This window comes from Lissotriton helveticus, chromosome 1_1, assembly GCF_964261635.1.
Source record: "Lissotriton helveticus chromosome 1_1, aLisHel1.1, whole genome shotgun sequence".
NCBI lineage: Eukaryota > Metazoa > Chordata > Amphibia > Caudata > Salamandridae > Lissotriton > Lissotriton helveticus.
In genome coordinates this window covers 1,322,630,927-1,322,643,886 of record NC_136057.1, presented here as the reverse complement: position 1 = coordinate 1,322,643,886, position 12,960 = coordinate 1,322,630,927, and the positions used below count along the sequence as shown (strand labels likewise).

The 12,960-nt window shown below is 47.1% G+C and overlaps 1 protein-coding gene across 12 annotated transcripts in view; it reads left to right on the top strand.

Moving 5' to 3' along the window:
• Window positions 1-12,960, top strand: part of WIZ (WIZ zinc finger) — a 731,163-nt gene that overhangs the window by 515,722 nt on the left and 202,481 nt on the right. For 9 of the 12 annotated variants that reach the window (XM_078681999.1, XM_078681984.1, XM_078682013.1 and 6 more), the window contains 2 exons: window positions 2,801-3,295; window positions 4,555-5,091. The exons of 1 other annotated variant lie outside the window; for it this stretch is intronic. In XM_078681999.1, the coding sequence (XP_078538125.1) occupies window positions 2,801-3,295; window positions 4,555-5,091 (1,032 nt within the window). The remainder of the gene's footprint in view (window positions 1-2,800; window positions 3,296-4,554; window positions 5,092-12,960) is intronic. 2 more of the 12 variants (XM_078682006.1, XM_078682042.1) reach the window with 1 other exon arrangement.

The following is a 12,960-nucleotide window of genomic DNA, read 5'->3' as shown; positions in this document are numbered from 1 at the left end:
CTGCACGCTGCGCAATGCTGCCCCTCTCTACACGACTGCACTCCACTCTGCACCACAACACTTCTTGTAATGCCACTGCACACAATGCCACTGCACACAACCCCACTCCTCTCCACAAGGTTTCACTCTGCTCTGCAACACCACTCCAACCAACTACACTTCACACAATTCTACACAATTGCACTCCACTTTCGGCCACTCCACTCTACACAATGCTACTTCACACAACACCACTCAATATCCAAACAACCACACCTTGCACCATGATTGTAATCCACATAATATCACTCAACACCACAAAAATCAACTCCACCTAATTACACACTTCTCAGTACCACATAATTACATCCCACATAAATCCACTCTACAACATAAAACATTCCACACTATGCCACTTAATTCCCCTCAACATAATTTCACTCTATACCACACTTTTCCATGCCACACTTCAACTCCACACCACCATTCCACACCACATAAATAAACATTATTCCACCCCACAACACAATTCCACTACACACCACATATGTCCAATTTACAACCCATTATTAAACATCACAAAATTCAACAGTACTCCACGTAATTAAACTCCACTACATAATACTCCACAACACAAAATACCATTCATCATAAGTACACTCTATTACACACAATCCCACTCCACATAATTGCAGTGTACTCCAAAACACATAATTACTATCCACATAATACAACTGTACACCATGTCACATAATTCAATTACACAAATCCACTGTATACCACACAATTCCATGCCACAACTAACAATTCCAATCCACACAATTCCACTACATACCACATGCATACTCTGCTCCAATCCATAACATGTAGGTAAGAGACATTTACAATTGCTCACTTTGTTTAGCACCCAAACACCTAGATGTGAAGCTTAGCTCCTACCTATTTATTCTTTTTCATCAGAAAACGGGTAAAGGTGTCAGATGTCCACACAGTTCAACACCACACAATTCAGTTCCACACATTTGCAATCCACGCCACATAATTCGACACCAAACTACTTAATACAACTCAATTGCACAACACACCACATACATCTAATCCACACCCCACCGTTCCACATCATGCCACAAAATTCAGCAGCACATCATATAATTAAACTTCACTACATACCACTCTACAAAACAAAATACCATTCCACATAATTACACTCCATAGCACACAATCCCACTCCACATAATTCCAGTGCATTCAATGCCACATATCTACTATCCCTATAATTCTACATCCCACATGCCCCATAATTCCACTACATCAATTCAATCCACGTCACACCACACAATTCCATGCCACACAATTCCACAACTAATCCATCCAATCCAACACACAATTCCACTACACACCGCACAGATAAATTCCATGAGACACTGGTAAGACATTGCCATTTAAAATGCAAATAGCTCGAACTCAAACACATACGAGACCGGTTGCATTTTCAGTGCTTGTTTATTTTAATTTATTTTTGCATTACATATTTATTTTGGCATAGTTGACTTGGAAAAGCAGCTTTCTTAAAAAATCAGTTCACAATGAGTAATTGGAATTAAAATACGTAAATTTAACTTTCATTAATAAATTGAAGATTAATTAAATATGGATAGTAGTTAGGGCCTTTGGATTTGTGTGAGCCTTTAACACCTTATTAGCCATATAATTTGAAGATGTCGTAAACGTTTCCATCTCATATGGATGAAGATACTTCTGCTAGAGAACGTAACAACTTTTTTTGCCATATAAATTAAAGTTGTCTCGTAATCTTAGCGGCTCCATCGAAACGTTTATAAAGCACTGAAGAACGGTTTGGGGATCTCATCCGGATGATAAAACACGTATTTAGGCGGGCACCGTGAATATAGAAATTCCCTTTGAAATATTACCTTTTTACAACTGAGTTTTTTGTCATAAAAGCACTCAAGCTTGTTACATTTGTGGGCTTCGAACATTATGTACAGTGGCAGTCATAACTGTAGTATTGGTTCAATTACACATAGCCAGAATTTACTTTTTTTCGGTATTTGTTCTGCAATAAATATTGAAAATGTTTGTATGTAATGGTTTGCAATCAAATGAAATGGCCAGTGTAGAGATCACATCATCTTTTTTCTATTTTTTTTTGTTTCTTTGACTTGTTGATGAGCCAAGCAGAATTTTCTAGAATCTCATTTATTTTAACGAGTGCATTGTTACTTCTGTTTCTTGCTAGATAGACGACATGCACATCAATGTATCTGCATAATTCTCTTTTTGTGCCACTGAGATTCGGCACCACATCTTAATCACGCTCTTGTCCATATTCAGTATTCTGCTCTCAGGCAACTTTTGTACTTTTATTTAAAAAAAAAGATTGAGGTGTTGCACTTGCATGCCTGTGTCTGAGTGCACGCTGTAGAAAGCATAAAACCAACACGTTTGGTTAGGCTAGGAAAATCCATTATATCCCTAATCCCAGTACATAATGTTTACCCTTTTCTCAATCTAACTAAAAAAATGGGAAGGTTAAATAATTTAAAATGGTGTTAATTTAAAAAAAGTTAATTATCTTGAATAAGAAGTATTCTCTGCATTTGCCAGTGTTCTACCTTTGTAGGATATCTTGCTACTCCATGGAAACCGCTGCCAATGCAATTTCCATGTTGTAAATACAGTGTTAGTAAACATCCATTCATGGAATTTGATATTTGGGCTGAAGGGCCAAAGAGCCCACTAAGTGCATGATGTAGCATGTCTCTTTTGACTGTAACTGTTACCTCTCTTGTTTTTGTAGTGCAAACGCTCACAACGTGTGAAGTGTGTGGTGCGTGCTTCGAAACCCGCAAGGGGCTGTCCAGCCATGCCCGCTCCCATCTCCGCCAGCTGGGTGTTGCCGAATCTGAAAGTAGTGGTGCCCCCATCGACCTGCTGTATGAACTGGCCAAGCAGACCAAAGTCAAGCCAGATAGTACCCCACCGTCTCCTACCCATATCAAGAAACCCAGCTCGCCACCAAAGGAGGGCATGGCAAGCCCTCAACCTCCTCTGCTTCCCTTAAGCAAACCTTTAGATGTGCCAACAAACCGAGCTATCAAATCTCCCCCGAGCTTTTCCCCGAAGAGTCACCAGCAGTCAAGCTCTCCTTTGAAGAAAGTGTACCCCCAGTTCCCTGCTTCCCCCACACCGAAGAATGTGGAGGAGAAGAGCACGAGGATGCACCAGAGTCCTTTGTGCAACTCTCCAAGATCACATTGGGGTCCGTCTGACGATGAAGGACCTCTGAATTTGAGTAAGTTTGTTGTATTGCTTGCCATTAATAGGGCACATTCGATTTGGGAGGCCTTGTAATTGTCTATTTGAAAAGAAGTGGAACTAAACTTGGCAGAAGACCTGTCGGATTGAGACGTGCGTTGAGCAGAAAGCCTGAAATTATGCATTTTACTACGAGCTGTGAGCAGTGGATCTAGCCGAGTAGTGCACAGTTAAGAGAAGCCGACAGAAGCTGTCTTTGGCAGGTTAGAGATCTTGGCGGTGCAGAGAGCAGGGTGGTAGGATTTCTGCTGTGGAGTACAGAATATGGCTGTATTTTATTCGGGATTGGGAGAGGGAAGATTGGAGAGATCAAACTTTGACGCCCATTTGCTGATTTTGAAGGGCCATGAGATGATTGTTGTAGGGTATTTTTTCCCCTTCCCTCAGAGGGTTTCTGTGAGATGGCAGGTGCCTAAAAATATTTTTCTTTCTTAAGTTATATATTGTAATGGCATCAAGGAGCTTGTATTAGTTGCTGAAAAGTAAGCTGTTGTAGTATGTGCATAGTTGCTGGCAGCAGCCTGTCGTAGATTTCCTTGCAAGAGGGGTCAAGCTGCTTGTCACAGCCATGTAAAACTGACACCTCAGAGTAAAGCAAGATTGTCCCCACATACTGTAATTAGTGAAGCGCTACAGTTAATTTGGATTCTACTCTATTGGAATAATGTTAATTTTCAACCCGTTTTCAGAAGAGCATAAGAAATTGTCTGAATGCACTATCGCCAAGTGGCTCTTACAGTACCTGTGAAATGCAAGGATCTGAAATGGTAGTGGTTTTCCTTAATGTGGGCTCTTCTGGTGGGAAAGAGTGAAGGTACTCGAATGGCCTTCACATGGAAGCAATTCATTTGAAATTGACCGCTTTATTCAAATTCTTTCAACAGATACGTTAACTATGTTCCTGTGGCAATCAATTGATAATGCCCCGAAACGAAGAGGGGTCGTACTCTAGTGGATCTTCTGTCACCCCGCATCTCATATTCTGATTTAATACTCTTCCTGCTAGCAAGAGTTTATACTAAGGTCTTATACCTGCTAACTGCAAGCTGTAGTCCCAATGTTATAAAATGCTGCAGTGGTATACCATGCTGCAGATTAATCACACGCATTCTGCTTCCCTTTTCCCATAACCGTAGCGTTTTCGCATGTGTTAGTAGACTTTACCCTCTAAGCGTGCATTTCCCGGCTTTTGTGACCCAAATATTTATGCACCCATTTGTTTTCTCCTTTCCATAGCTGTAGATGACGACCCCGATAGTGAAATTGACTGCCAGTTGTGTGGGGCCTGGTTTGAAACCAGAAAGGGGCTGTCGAGCCACGCCAGAGCCCATCTGCGACACCTCGGAGTGGCCGATCCCGACTCCAAAGAGTCGCCCGTCGACCTTCTAAACGAACTCATCTTGAGCGACGACTTCCAAAGCCGCCTCCTCTCCCTCAGGCCCAGCGAAAGAAAATTGTTAGCGGCTGTCGGCCTATCGGAAAAGCCCAGTCCAAAGAACATGGGCACCGCTGCAGCAGGATCGATGGCGGCACTGTCCCTGCCAGGAGGCGGCATGAAAAAACTGCTCCTGCCAGCTGCGGGAGGAGGCGTAATGAAACATCTGCCGCCACATTTGAGGCCATACGGCAAGCAGCAAGTTCCATACCCATCACATTCCTCGCCTCCACCAAAGAAACTCAAGCAGCACATGGCCAGCATGCCGAGGAAGCACAGCCTTTCTCCAGGCTCCTATTGGCCTTCCTCGCCAAGTGAGATGTCTCCCATTAATTTGTGTAAGGTTTCCTCTTGTGCTCGATTTTGGGTAGCGGGAAGGAAGCTAAGGGATCTTTTTCTTTGCGTACCTTTTGAGGTTCTTAGTTTTTTTTTCTTAAGACTGATAAATAGTTAATATTCAAACATTTTTCTGATTGAACGGAACCCATACTTATTTTGGGACTCCATCCTAAAACAATAGTGGCACATGTTTGTTTGTTTGTCTGTACTCTCCAGATGAGTGGTGGCAGCCTCCCTACACATCCCTTTATCTGTAACGCCACTTTCGTTCCTGTCTCGTTGGCCCAGAACCTTGTCCTCTATGTACACCATTGCAGAAAAATGTCAATTCATTTATTTTTTTCTTGATCACTGGGTTGATAAAGCATATTCATAAGTGTTAGTGAACTGTAAGAGTAAAGACTCACACACACAATAGGCTGTGGCTTCCTTATGCTTTGAACTTGCATGTTACGAATTCCTTAACCAGGCCTGCTAGTAGAATCTTAGGGTTGACATTTGTCTTCGGTGGTGTTCATTAAACATAAAACTCGCACATTATTCTTGGTGATCAGAAAAACAGCTATGCAAAAACGATGAAGTGTCAATACACTTAATTAATTTCTTCTATTGTTGATTTGCTGCAATGAGTTACTTTCCTAAATGGGATCGTTCCTGGCTTTTAAGACCGTTACCTGAATGGCTGGCTATGTTCTGCACATGTGTAATCTGCATAAACCTAAGGTGAATAAAGTTTAGTAGTGTTGCATTGGGCTCTGACATTCTCAAATTCTGGCTATAAGTAAACGTGTTCTGCAGCTGTTAAATAGAGCATTCTGCACCCAGTACCCTTCAGATGACTGTCACGCAAATTGATGCCAATTTCCCCATGCATGGCTGTACATTTTTGACAATTTATCCCCACCAACAACCTCCCAACTTCTCCCATGGCTACTTTGCACCCTCACCACCCATGTGGCTCTCCCCCTTAGTGTGGGTGGGAAAGCTAATTTTGCACCAGCTGTATTGTGTGTTGGATTTGTATATGTTCGAGGCACGTGGGCTGCTAAATTCATATCTTATGCATAGATCGCCGCCTAGTGTTGGGTCCGGATGATTGCACATTGTTGTCCTGGAAGAGTCTTCGAAGTATCACGAGGTAGGTGGCTCCTCCCCTGGACTACAGTGCGCATGGGCATCGACTCCATCCCCAGATTGTTTTTTTCCGCCATTGGGTTCGGATGTGGTTTCGACGTCTCCGTGTCGGAACCGATAAACTTTCATCTTAAGGCCAAAAGGCCTTCGTTACCCGCGTCGGTATTGTTTGCGTACGGTCTCGTGCGTCGTCCGACTCTCTGAGCCGGAATTCTACGGAGTCGAGTAACTCCTCGGACATCGAGGCCCTCTGGTCGCAGCAAGACCAGCGACCTTAACATGGAGTGGAGCCCGTTCAATTTCTGCCCCGTCTGTGGATCCAAATATCCACACATCGATGTGCATCCGGTCTGTAATAAATGCCTGTCGCCGGACCACAACGAAGAAAACTGCATGGCCTGCTCTAAGTTCAGGTCCAAGAAGACGCTCAAGCTTCGGCGCGCGGTGCGCCTTGAGGCCCAGCGAGCGACACCGGCACCCGACAACATATTCGACGACCCCGAGGAGGAAGGCGATAGCCATCATCTCCAGATTTCGCCACCGTCGACGGAGGTCCAGGCCGATCCAGAGGAATATATCGAAGGACAGGCCCCAGACCTTGAATACGTCGAGGAGGTAGGGGACGACGAAGAAGTTTATGGGGCCGTGGAAGATAGCTCAGAGGAGGAGCTATGCCCCGATGTCTACATTATTCAGGCTCAGGTCACGGGATCGCCACTCGGCCTTACCCACGACCCTGCCCCGCTATCCCCGGCCCCGCCTTCTGGCCCGGCCACGGACACTCAAGCGGAGCCGCCATTGCCCGTATCGAAACCGAAACCTTCGGATTCTACGGCACACAAGATGGCCGACGTCCAGTCGAAATCGAAACCGAAACCTACGGAATCGACAACCTAAAATGGCCGACGTCCTACAAAAAATATCGAAGCCTGCTCCTTCATCGACTCCGTCGCCCTCCGGCCCACAAAAGTCGAAGAAGGCTGTTGAGTCGACAGCGCCGCAGAAGGTGCACAAGGAGCCCTCCTCTAAGAAAGCCGTCCATCAGGCGTTGACCACGGTTGCTCCGGCGCGGACACCTAAACCTCTTGACACGCCTTCGGACGCTGCTACGGCGCCGTCAAGTAAACGCACGGCCGACCCAAAGTCGACTAAAAGCCACGACCCAAAGGCCGCTGGCTCAACGCATCGGCACAAGGATGCCGGATCTGCTGCAACGGCGTCGGCGCCAAAGCCTTCAACGGAGCCGCGACACATTGAAGCCGAAGATTCGTCGACGCAAATACCGTCGACACCAAGCGGCTCCGACGCCACCGAACATCGGCCGTCGGTTACAAAACCCTCTACCTCCTTCACAAAGCAGGTTACCGACTCCCTTCAACGTATTCGGGAAAATACTTTGTCGTCCACGGCTTCCACGCGATCGGCTCCAAAATCAGTGGACACACCTCCGAAGTCCTCAAGCAAGCTTCTTTACACTCTGCCACCGAAGGTGACCCCAAAGGCCTTTGCAACCACGTCTGTGCCAAAACCGTCGGATCCGTCGACGCCAAAGAGCCTCTCGGATCAATATCACGCCTCAGAGGACCAATCTGAGCATTGCATCGATGCCCAAACAGGGAAATTGACCCTTTATAAGAGGAAAATCACTTCCCAACCACTGGAATCCTAGGTTATTCCAATGAAGAAGAAGAGGCCAGCACAGGACATTCCTTCACTTGTTGAGCCTATTCTGCCACCACCAAGAAGGAGTCCCGTCACCTTCCCCCAACCAATCAGGAGGAGATGATGATGACCAACAGGACCAATACAATTTCCCAGTTGGCAATGACCCTGATGTTCAGCAGGACTCATATGGCGACACTGGGGACCAAGGTGGACATCAGGTGGTACAAGATCCACAAGGCTTTGGGACACGTACTTCTCCAACAGAGGATTCTGCTGCATTTAATGCTTTACTCGAACGGGCAGCAGCAAATCATAATGTGGACATGCATGCTGACCCGGTAGAGGAAGACTTTTTATTTGACACTTTCTCCGTCTCAGAGAGAACAGTTAAAATACTTCCTATGCTTAAAGGTGTCCTTAAACATGCCCCAGAGATCTTTAAGGAACCTACCAGGGCGAGAGTGGTGAACCCACGTATCGAGAAAAAATACAGGCCAGCACCTGGAGATCCTGCATATATTCGAGGACAGTTGCCTCTGGACTCGTTGGTGGTCGCCAATGCCCGCAAGAGGGCAAACTCCCAAACCACGGGTGAAGCTCCTCCCCCAGACAAGGAGTCGAAAGTGCTTGAGGCATCGGGCAAGAGGGTGGCGGCGCAGGCTGCCAATGTATGGCGTATTGCAAACACACAGGCACTATTGGCACGATACGATAGGGCGCATTACGACACCCTAGAACAGCTCCTTCAACACCTACCTGATGAGTTTAAGGAAGCAGCCGAAATGCTCATACAAGAGGGAAAGCTTATCTCCAACGCTGCAATAAAGTGTGCACTTGATGTGGCAGATACAGCGGCTAGGGGGATTAACACTAGCGTCATGTTGAGGCGACAAGCTTGGCTTCGCATATCTGGATTTCAATCCTCAACCAGCCCGTCAATCCTGACACACTGTTTGGTCCGGATGTAGACACCACCCTTGAAAAAATTAAGAAGGACAACGAGACTGCTAAGTCCATGGGGGCGCTTCAGTCACAACAATTCAGGGAAAACACTTTTCGTCGCTCAGGAGCACGTGGTGTTACCAGAGGACAATTGGGTCAACAAACACAATACGCGAAGGGTGGTGCACAATCCTCGTACCCCAAGCAGGGTAGAGGGGGTTACAGAGGTAACAGTGCCAAGGGCAGAGGCAGAGGGAACAACAACTCCCGTACCTCTGCCGCCAACAAACAGTGACTCTTTGTCTCTGCCCCCCGACCATACCACACCTGTCGGGGGGGAGACTCCAGCAGTTCCTGCCAGTCTGGACGTCCATCACCACGGACAGGTGGGTGAGAAAACTTATCCAGTACGGTTACTGTTTGGAGTTAACATCCACTCCTCCCAACATTCGCCCAAGACACCGTCCTATGTCGGCAGAGCACTTGCACTTATTGCAGCAGGAAGTACTGGTGATGCTGCAAAAAGGCGCAATCGAGCTCGTGCCAGTGGAAGAGGAAGGCACAGGGGTCTATTCCCTGTACTTCCTCATCCCAAAGAAGGACGGATCCCTCAGACCTATTCTGGATCTACGCCCCCTCAACATGTACATACTGTCAGAACACTTTCACATGCTGACACTGCAACAAATCCTTCCCCTGCTCAATCAAGGGGACTTCCTAGCAACCTTGGACCTCAAGGATGCTTATTTCCACATCCCACTCCACCCATCCCACAGAAAATACCTCAGGTTTACCATTCTAAACAGGCACTATCAGTTCAAAGTCCTACCCTTCGGGGTGACTACTGCCCCCAGAGTGTTTACAAAGTGGCGACAGTGGCGGCGCACCTCAGGAGACAGAACATACATGTCTACCCGTACCTAGACGACTGGCTTGTTCAAGCAAAGTCGGAACAACAGTGCGCCGCGGACATGTCCCACACTATTCAACTCCTTCACAGCCTGGGGTTCTCGCTAAACTACCCGAAGTCGCACCTTCAACCACACCATGTGCGGCAGTATCTGGGCGCGACAATAAACACCCTGACTGCTATGGCTCAGCCAAACCCAGTCAGAATCAACAGCATTCAGTCGCTGTGCCAGAAGTTCAGACCGCAACACTCCCTGCCAGCGAGAGTGTTCATGCAGTTGATAGGCATGATGGCCTCCTGCATCTTCATAGTCCCGCACGCGAGGTTGCACATGCGCCCGCTCCAAGAATGCTTGGCAAATCAGTGGACACAGGCTCGGGGACAGCTAACAGACCTAGTGTTGGTGACCGGTCGGGCATACAACTCTCTGCATTGGTGGAATCCATACAACCTTTGCAAGGGCCGACCGTTCCAAGAGCCAGTGCCACAGATAATCCTAACAACGGACGCATCTCTCCAAGGGTGGGGAGCTCATGTGCTCCACTACACTGTGCAGGGACTGTGGTCCACCCAGCAGCAGAAGTTGCACATCAACTACCTGGAATTGATGGCAACTACCTGGAATTGATGGCAATCTTCATGGCGATGAAGTCCTTCAAAGTACATTTGTGCAACAAAGTCGTGTTGATCCGGACGGACAACATGACCGCCATGTACTACATCCAAAAGCAGGGAGGCACACACTCTCCACAGCTGTCTCATCTAGCTCAGAGCATGTGGAAGTGGGCCATTCAGAGGAACATTTTCTTCATGGCGGAACACCTCCCGGGCAAGGACAATCAGATGGCGGATCTGCTAAGCAGATACAGCCATCAAATGCACGAGTGGGAGATACATCCATCAGTACTCCACCCGTACTTCCAGCAGTGGGGTCATCCAGAGATAGACCTGTTTGCCACAAGGGAAAACGCAAAATGCCAAAGCTTTGCCGCCAGGTTCCCTCACCCGGAATCGCAAGGGAATGCGATATGGATGAACTGGTCAGGCAAATTTGCGTACGCTTTTCCCCCAGCGCCTCTCATTCCGCTGGTGGCAAGAAAGCTAAAGCAACACTCGATGACTCTCATCCTGGTTGCTCCAACATGGGCACGCCAACCATGGTACACCACGTTTCTAGAACTTTCCGTGGTACCGCATCAAAGGCTGCATCTCACATCCCGGCTCTTGACGCAGAACCATGGCGACATTCAGCATCCAGATCCGCGACAGCTCAATCTGGCGATCTGGCTCCTGAAGTCTTAGAATTTGGCTACCTCAACCTGCCTCCAGAATGCATGGACATCATCCGGGAGGCACGAAAGCCCACTACCCGAGCTTGCTATGCAGCTAAATGGAAGCGGTTTGTCATGTACTGTACAGACCACAATATCAACCTGCTAGATGCATCCATTCCTAACATCATCTGCTATTTGTTACATCTTTACAAATGCAATCTAGCGTACGCTTCCATTCGGATACATTTATCCGCCATAGCGGCTTATCTCCAGAATAGGCAACACCTCTCTGTTTTCAGGGTGCCTGCCATTAAAGCCTTCCTAGAAGGACTGAAGCGAGTCATTCCTCCAAGAACACCACCAGCTCCAGTGTGGAACCTCAATGTGGTCCTCACTAGGCTGATGGGCCCACCTTTTGAGCCACTGCACTCCTGCGAGATTCAGTTTCTCAGACGTGTAAGTCAGCTGCAGGCGCTCACAATCCAAGAGCCATTCATACAGATACATTCCAACAGGGTGGTGCTCCGCACTAACCCCAAATTCCTTCCTAAAGTGGTGTCACAGTTTCATATCAACCAAACTATTGACCTGCCTGCATTCTTCCAAAACCCACAAACAGTAGCAGAAAGAATGCTTCATACATTAGACGTTAGGAGGGCGCTAATGTACTACATTGACAGAACACAACACTTTAGAAAGACACAACAACTTTTTGTTGCCTTCTCAGCACAGCACAAAGGCAACCCCATTTCCAAAGCAGGAATAGCCAGATGGATTGTTAAGTGCATTCAAATCTGTTATCAAAAGGCTAAACGTACTTTAACAATACCCCCAAGGGCGCACTCCACACGCAAATTGGGGGCCTCCATGGCTTTCCTGGGGAACATTCCCTTAGAAGACATTTGTAGAGCAGCCACATGGTCTACACCACACACATTTACCAAACATTACTGTGTATATGTGCATTCAAAACAGCAAGCAGCTGTAGGACAGGCTGTTCTCAAGACACTTTTTCAAGCTTCTGCAGCTGGCACGGGCAACCGCCGTTAATGGAGGGATTGCTATGTATTCTATGCATAAGATATGAATTTAGCAGCCCACATGCCTCGAACTGAATATGCTACTTACCAGTATGCATCTGTTCTTGGCATGTGGGGCTGCTAACATTCATATCGCCCGCCCTCCTCCCCGGTGCCCGTAGCGGCTGCAGATACTCTCTATATTCATCATTAGCATGGACATCCTTTACACTGTTTCACTCCATCTCTGCCACAATGGCTAAAAACAATCTGGGGATGGAGTCGATGCCCATGCGCACTGTAGTCCAGGGGAGGAGCCACCTACCTCGTGATACTTCGAAGACTCTTCCAGGACAACAATGTGCAATCATCCGGACCCAACACTAGGCGGCGATCTATGCATAAGATATGAATGTTAGCAGCCCTACATGCCAAGAACAGATGCATACTGGTAAGTAGCATATTCATTTTGTTTTTGCTGATCTTTAATCTTCTTTAGTTTTGTTACCTTTTGGTCAGTTTTAAGTAAAGTGGGTTGTCACAGGCTTTTTGTGGCAGCTGACCTTCATAACCTCTATCGCCCTGGCTGTTTGTAGCAGTTGACCTTCAAAACTTCTCTGTCTTCTGAATGGGCAACAGTTGGTGTCTGTGCCAGTGGTTTGGGGATCAGTTAGTTGCTCGCGTGCGCACTCCCACATGGGTGTGGGAATCCGGAGTTGCCGTTGCACCATGAAATTGTCGCTTTCCCTTTCTGTAAACAGCGCTGCACCCCTGTTACGCTGAGAGGCCAGTGGCCCCTTTACCCCTGGCCGCTAATAGGAAATCCAGTCAGTTCGTTTTGTGACTTTGCACAGGGAATATAGCCTATCCCATCCCGGAGGTGCTCTTTGTTGCAATTTTAAGATCCATTTTAGCTGGAGGTTT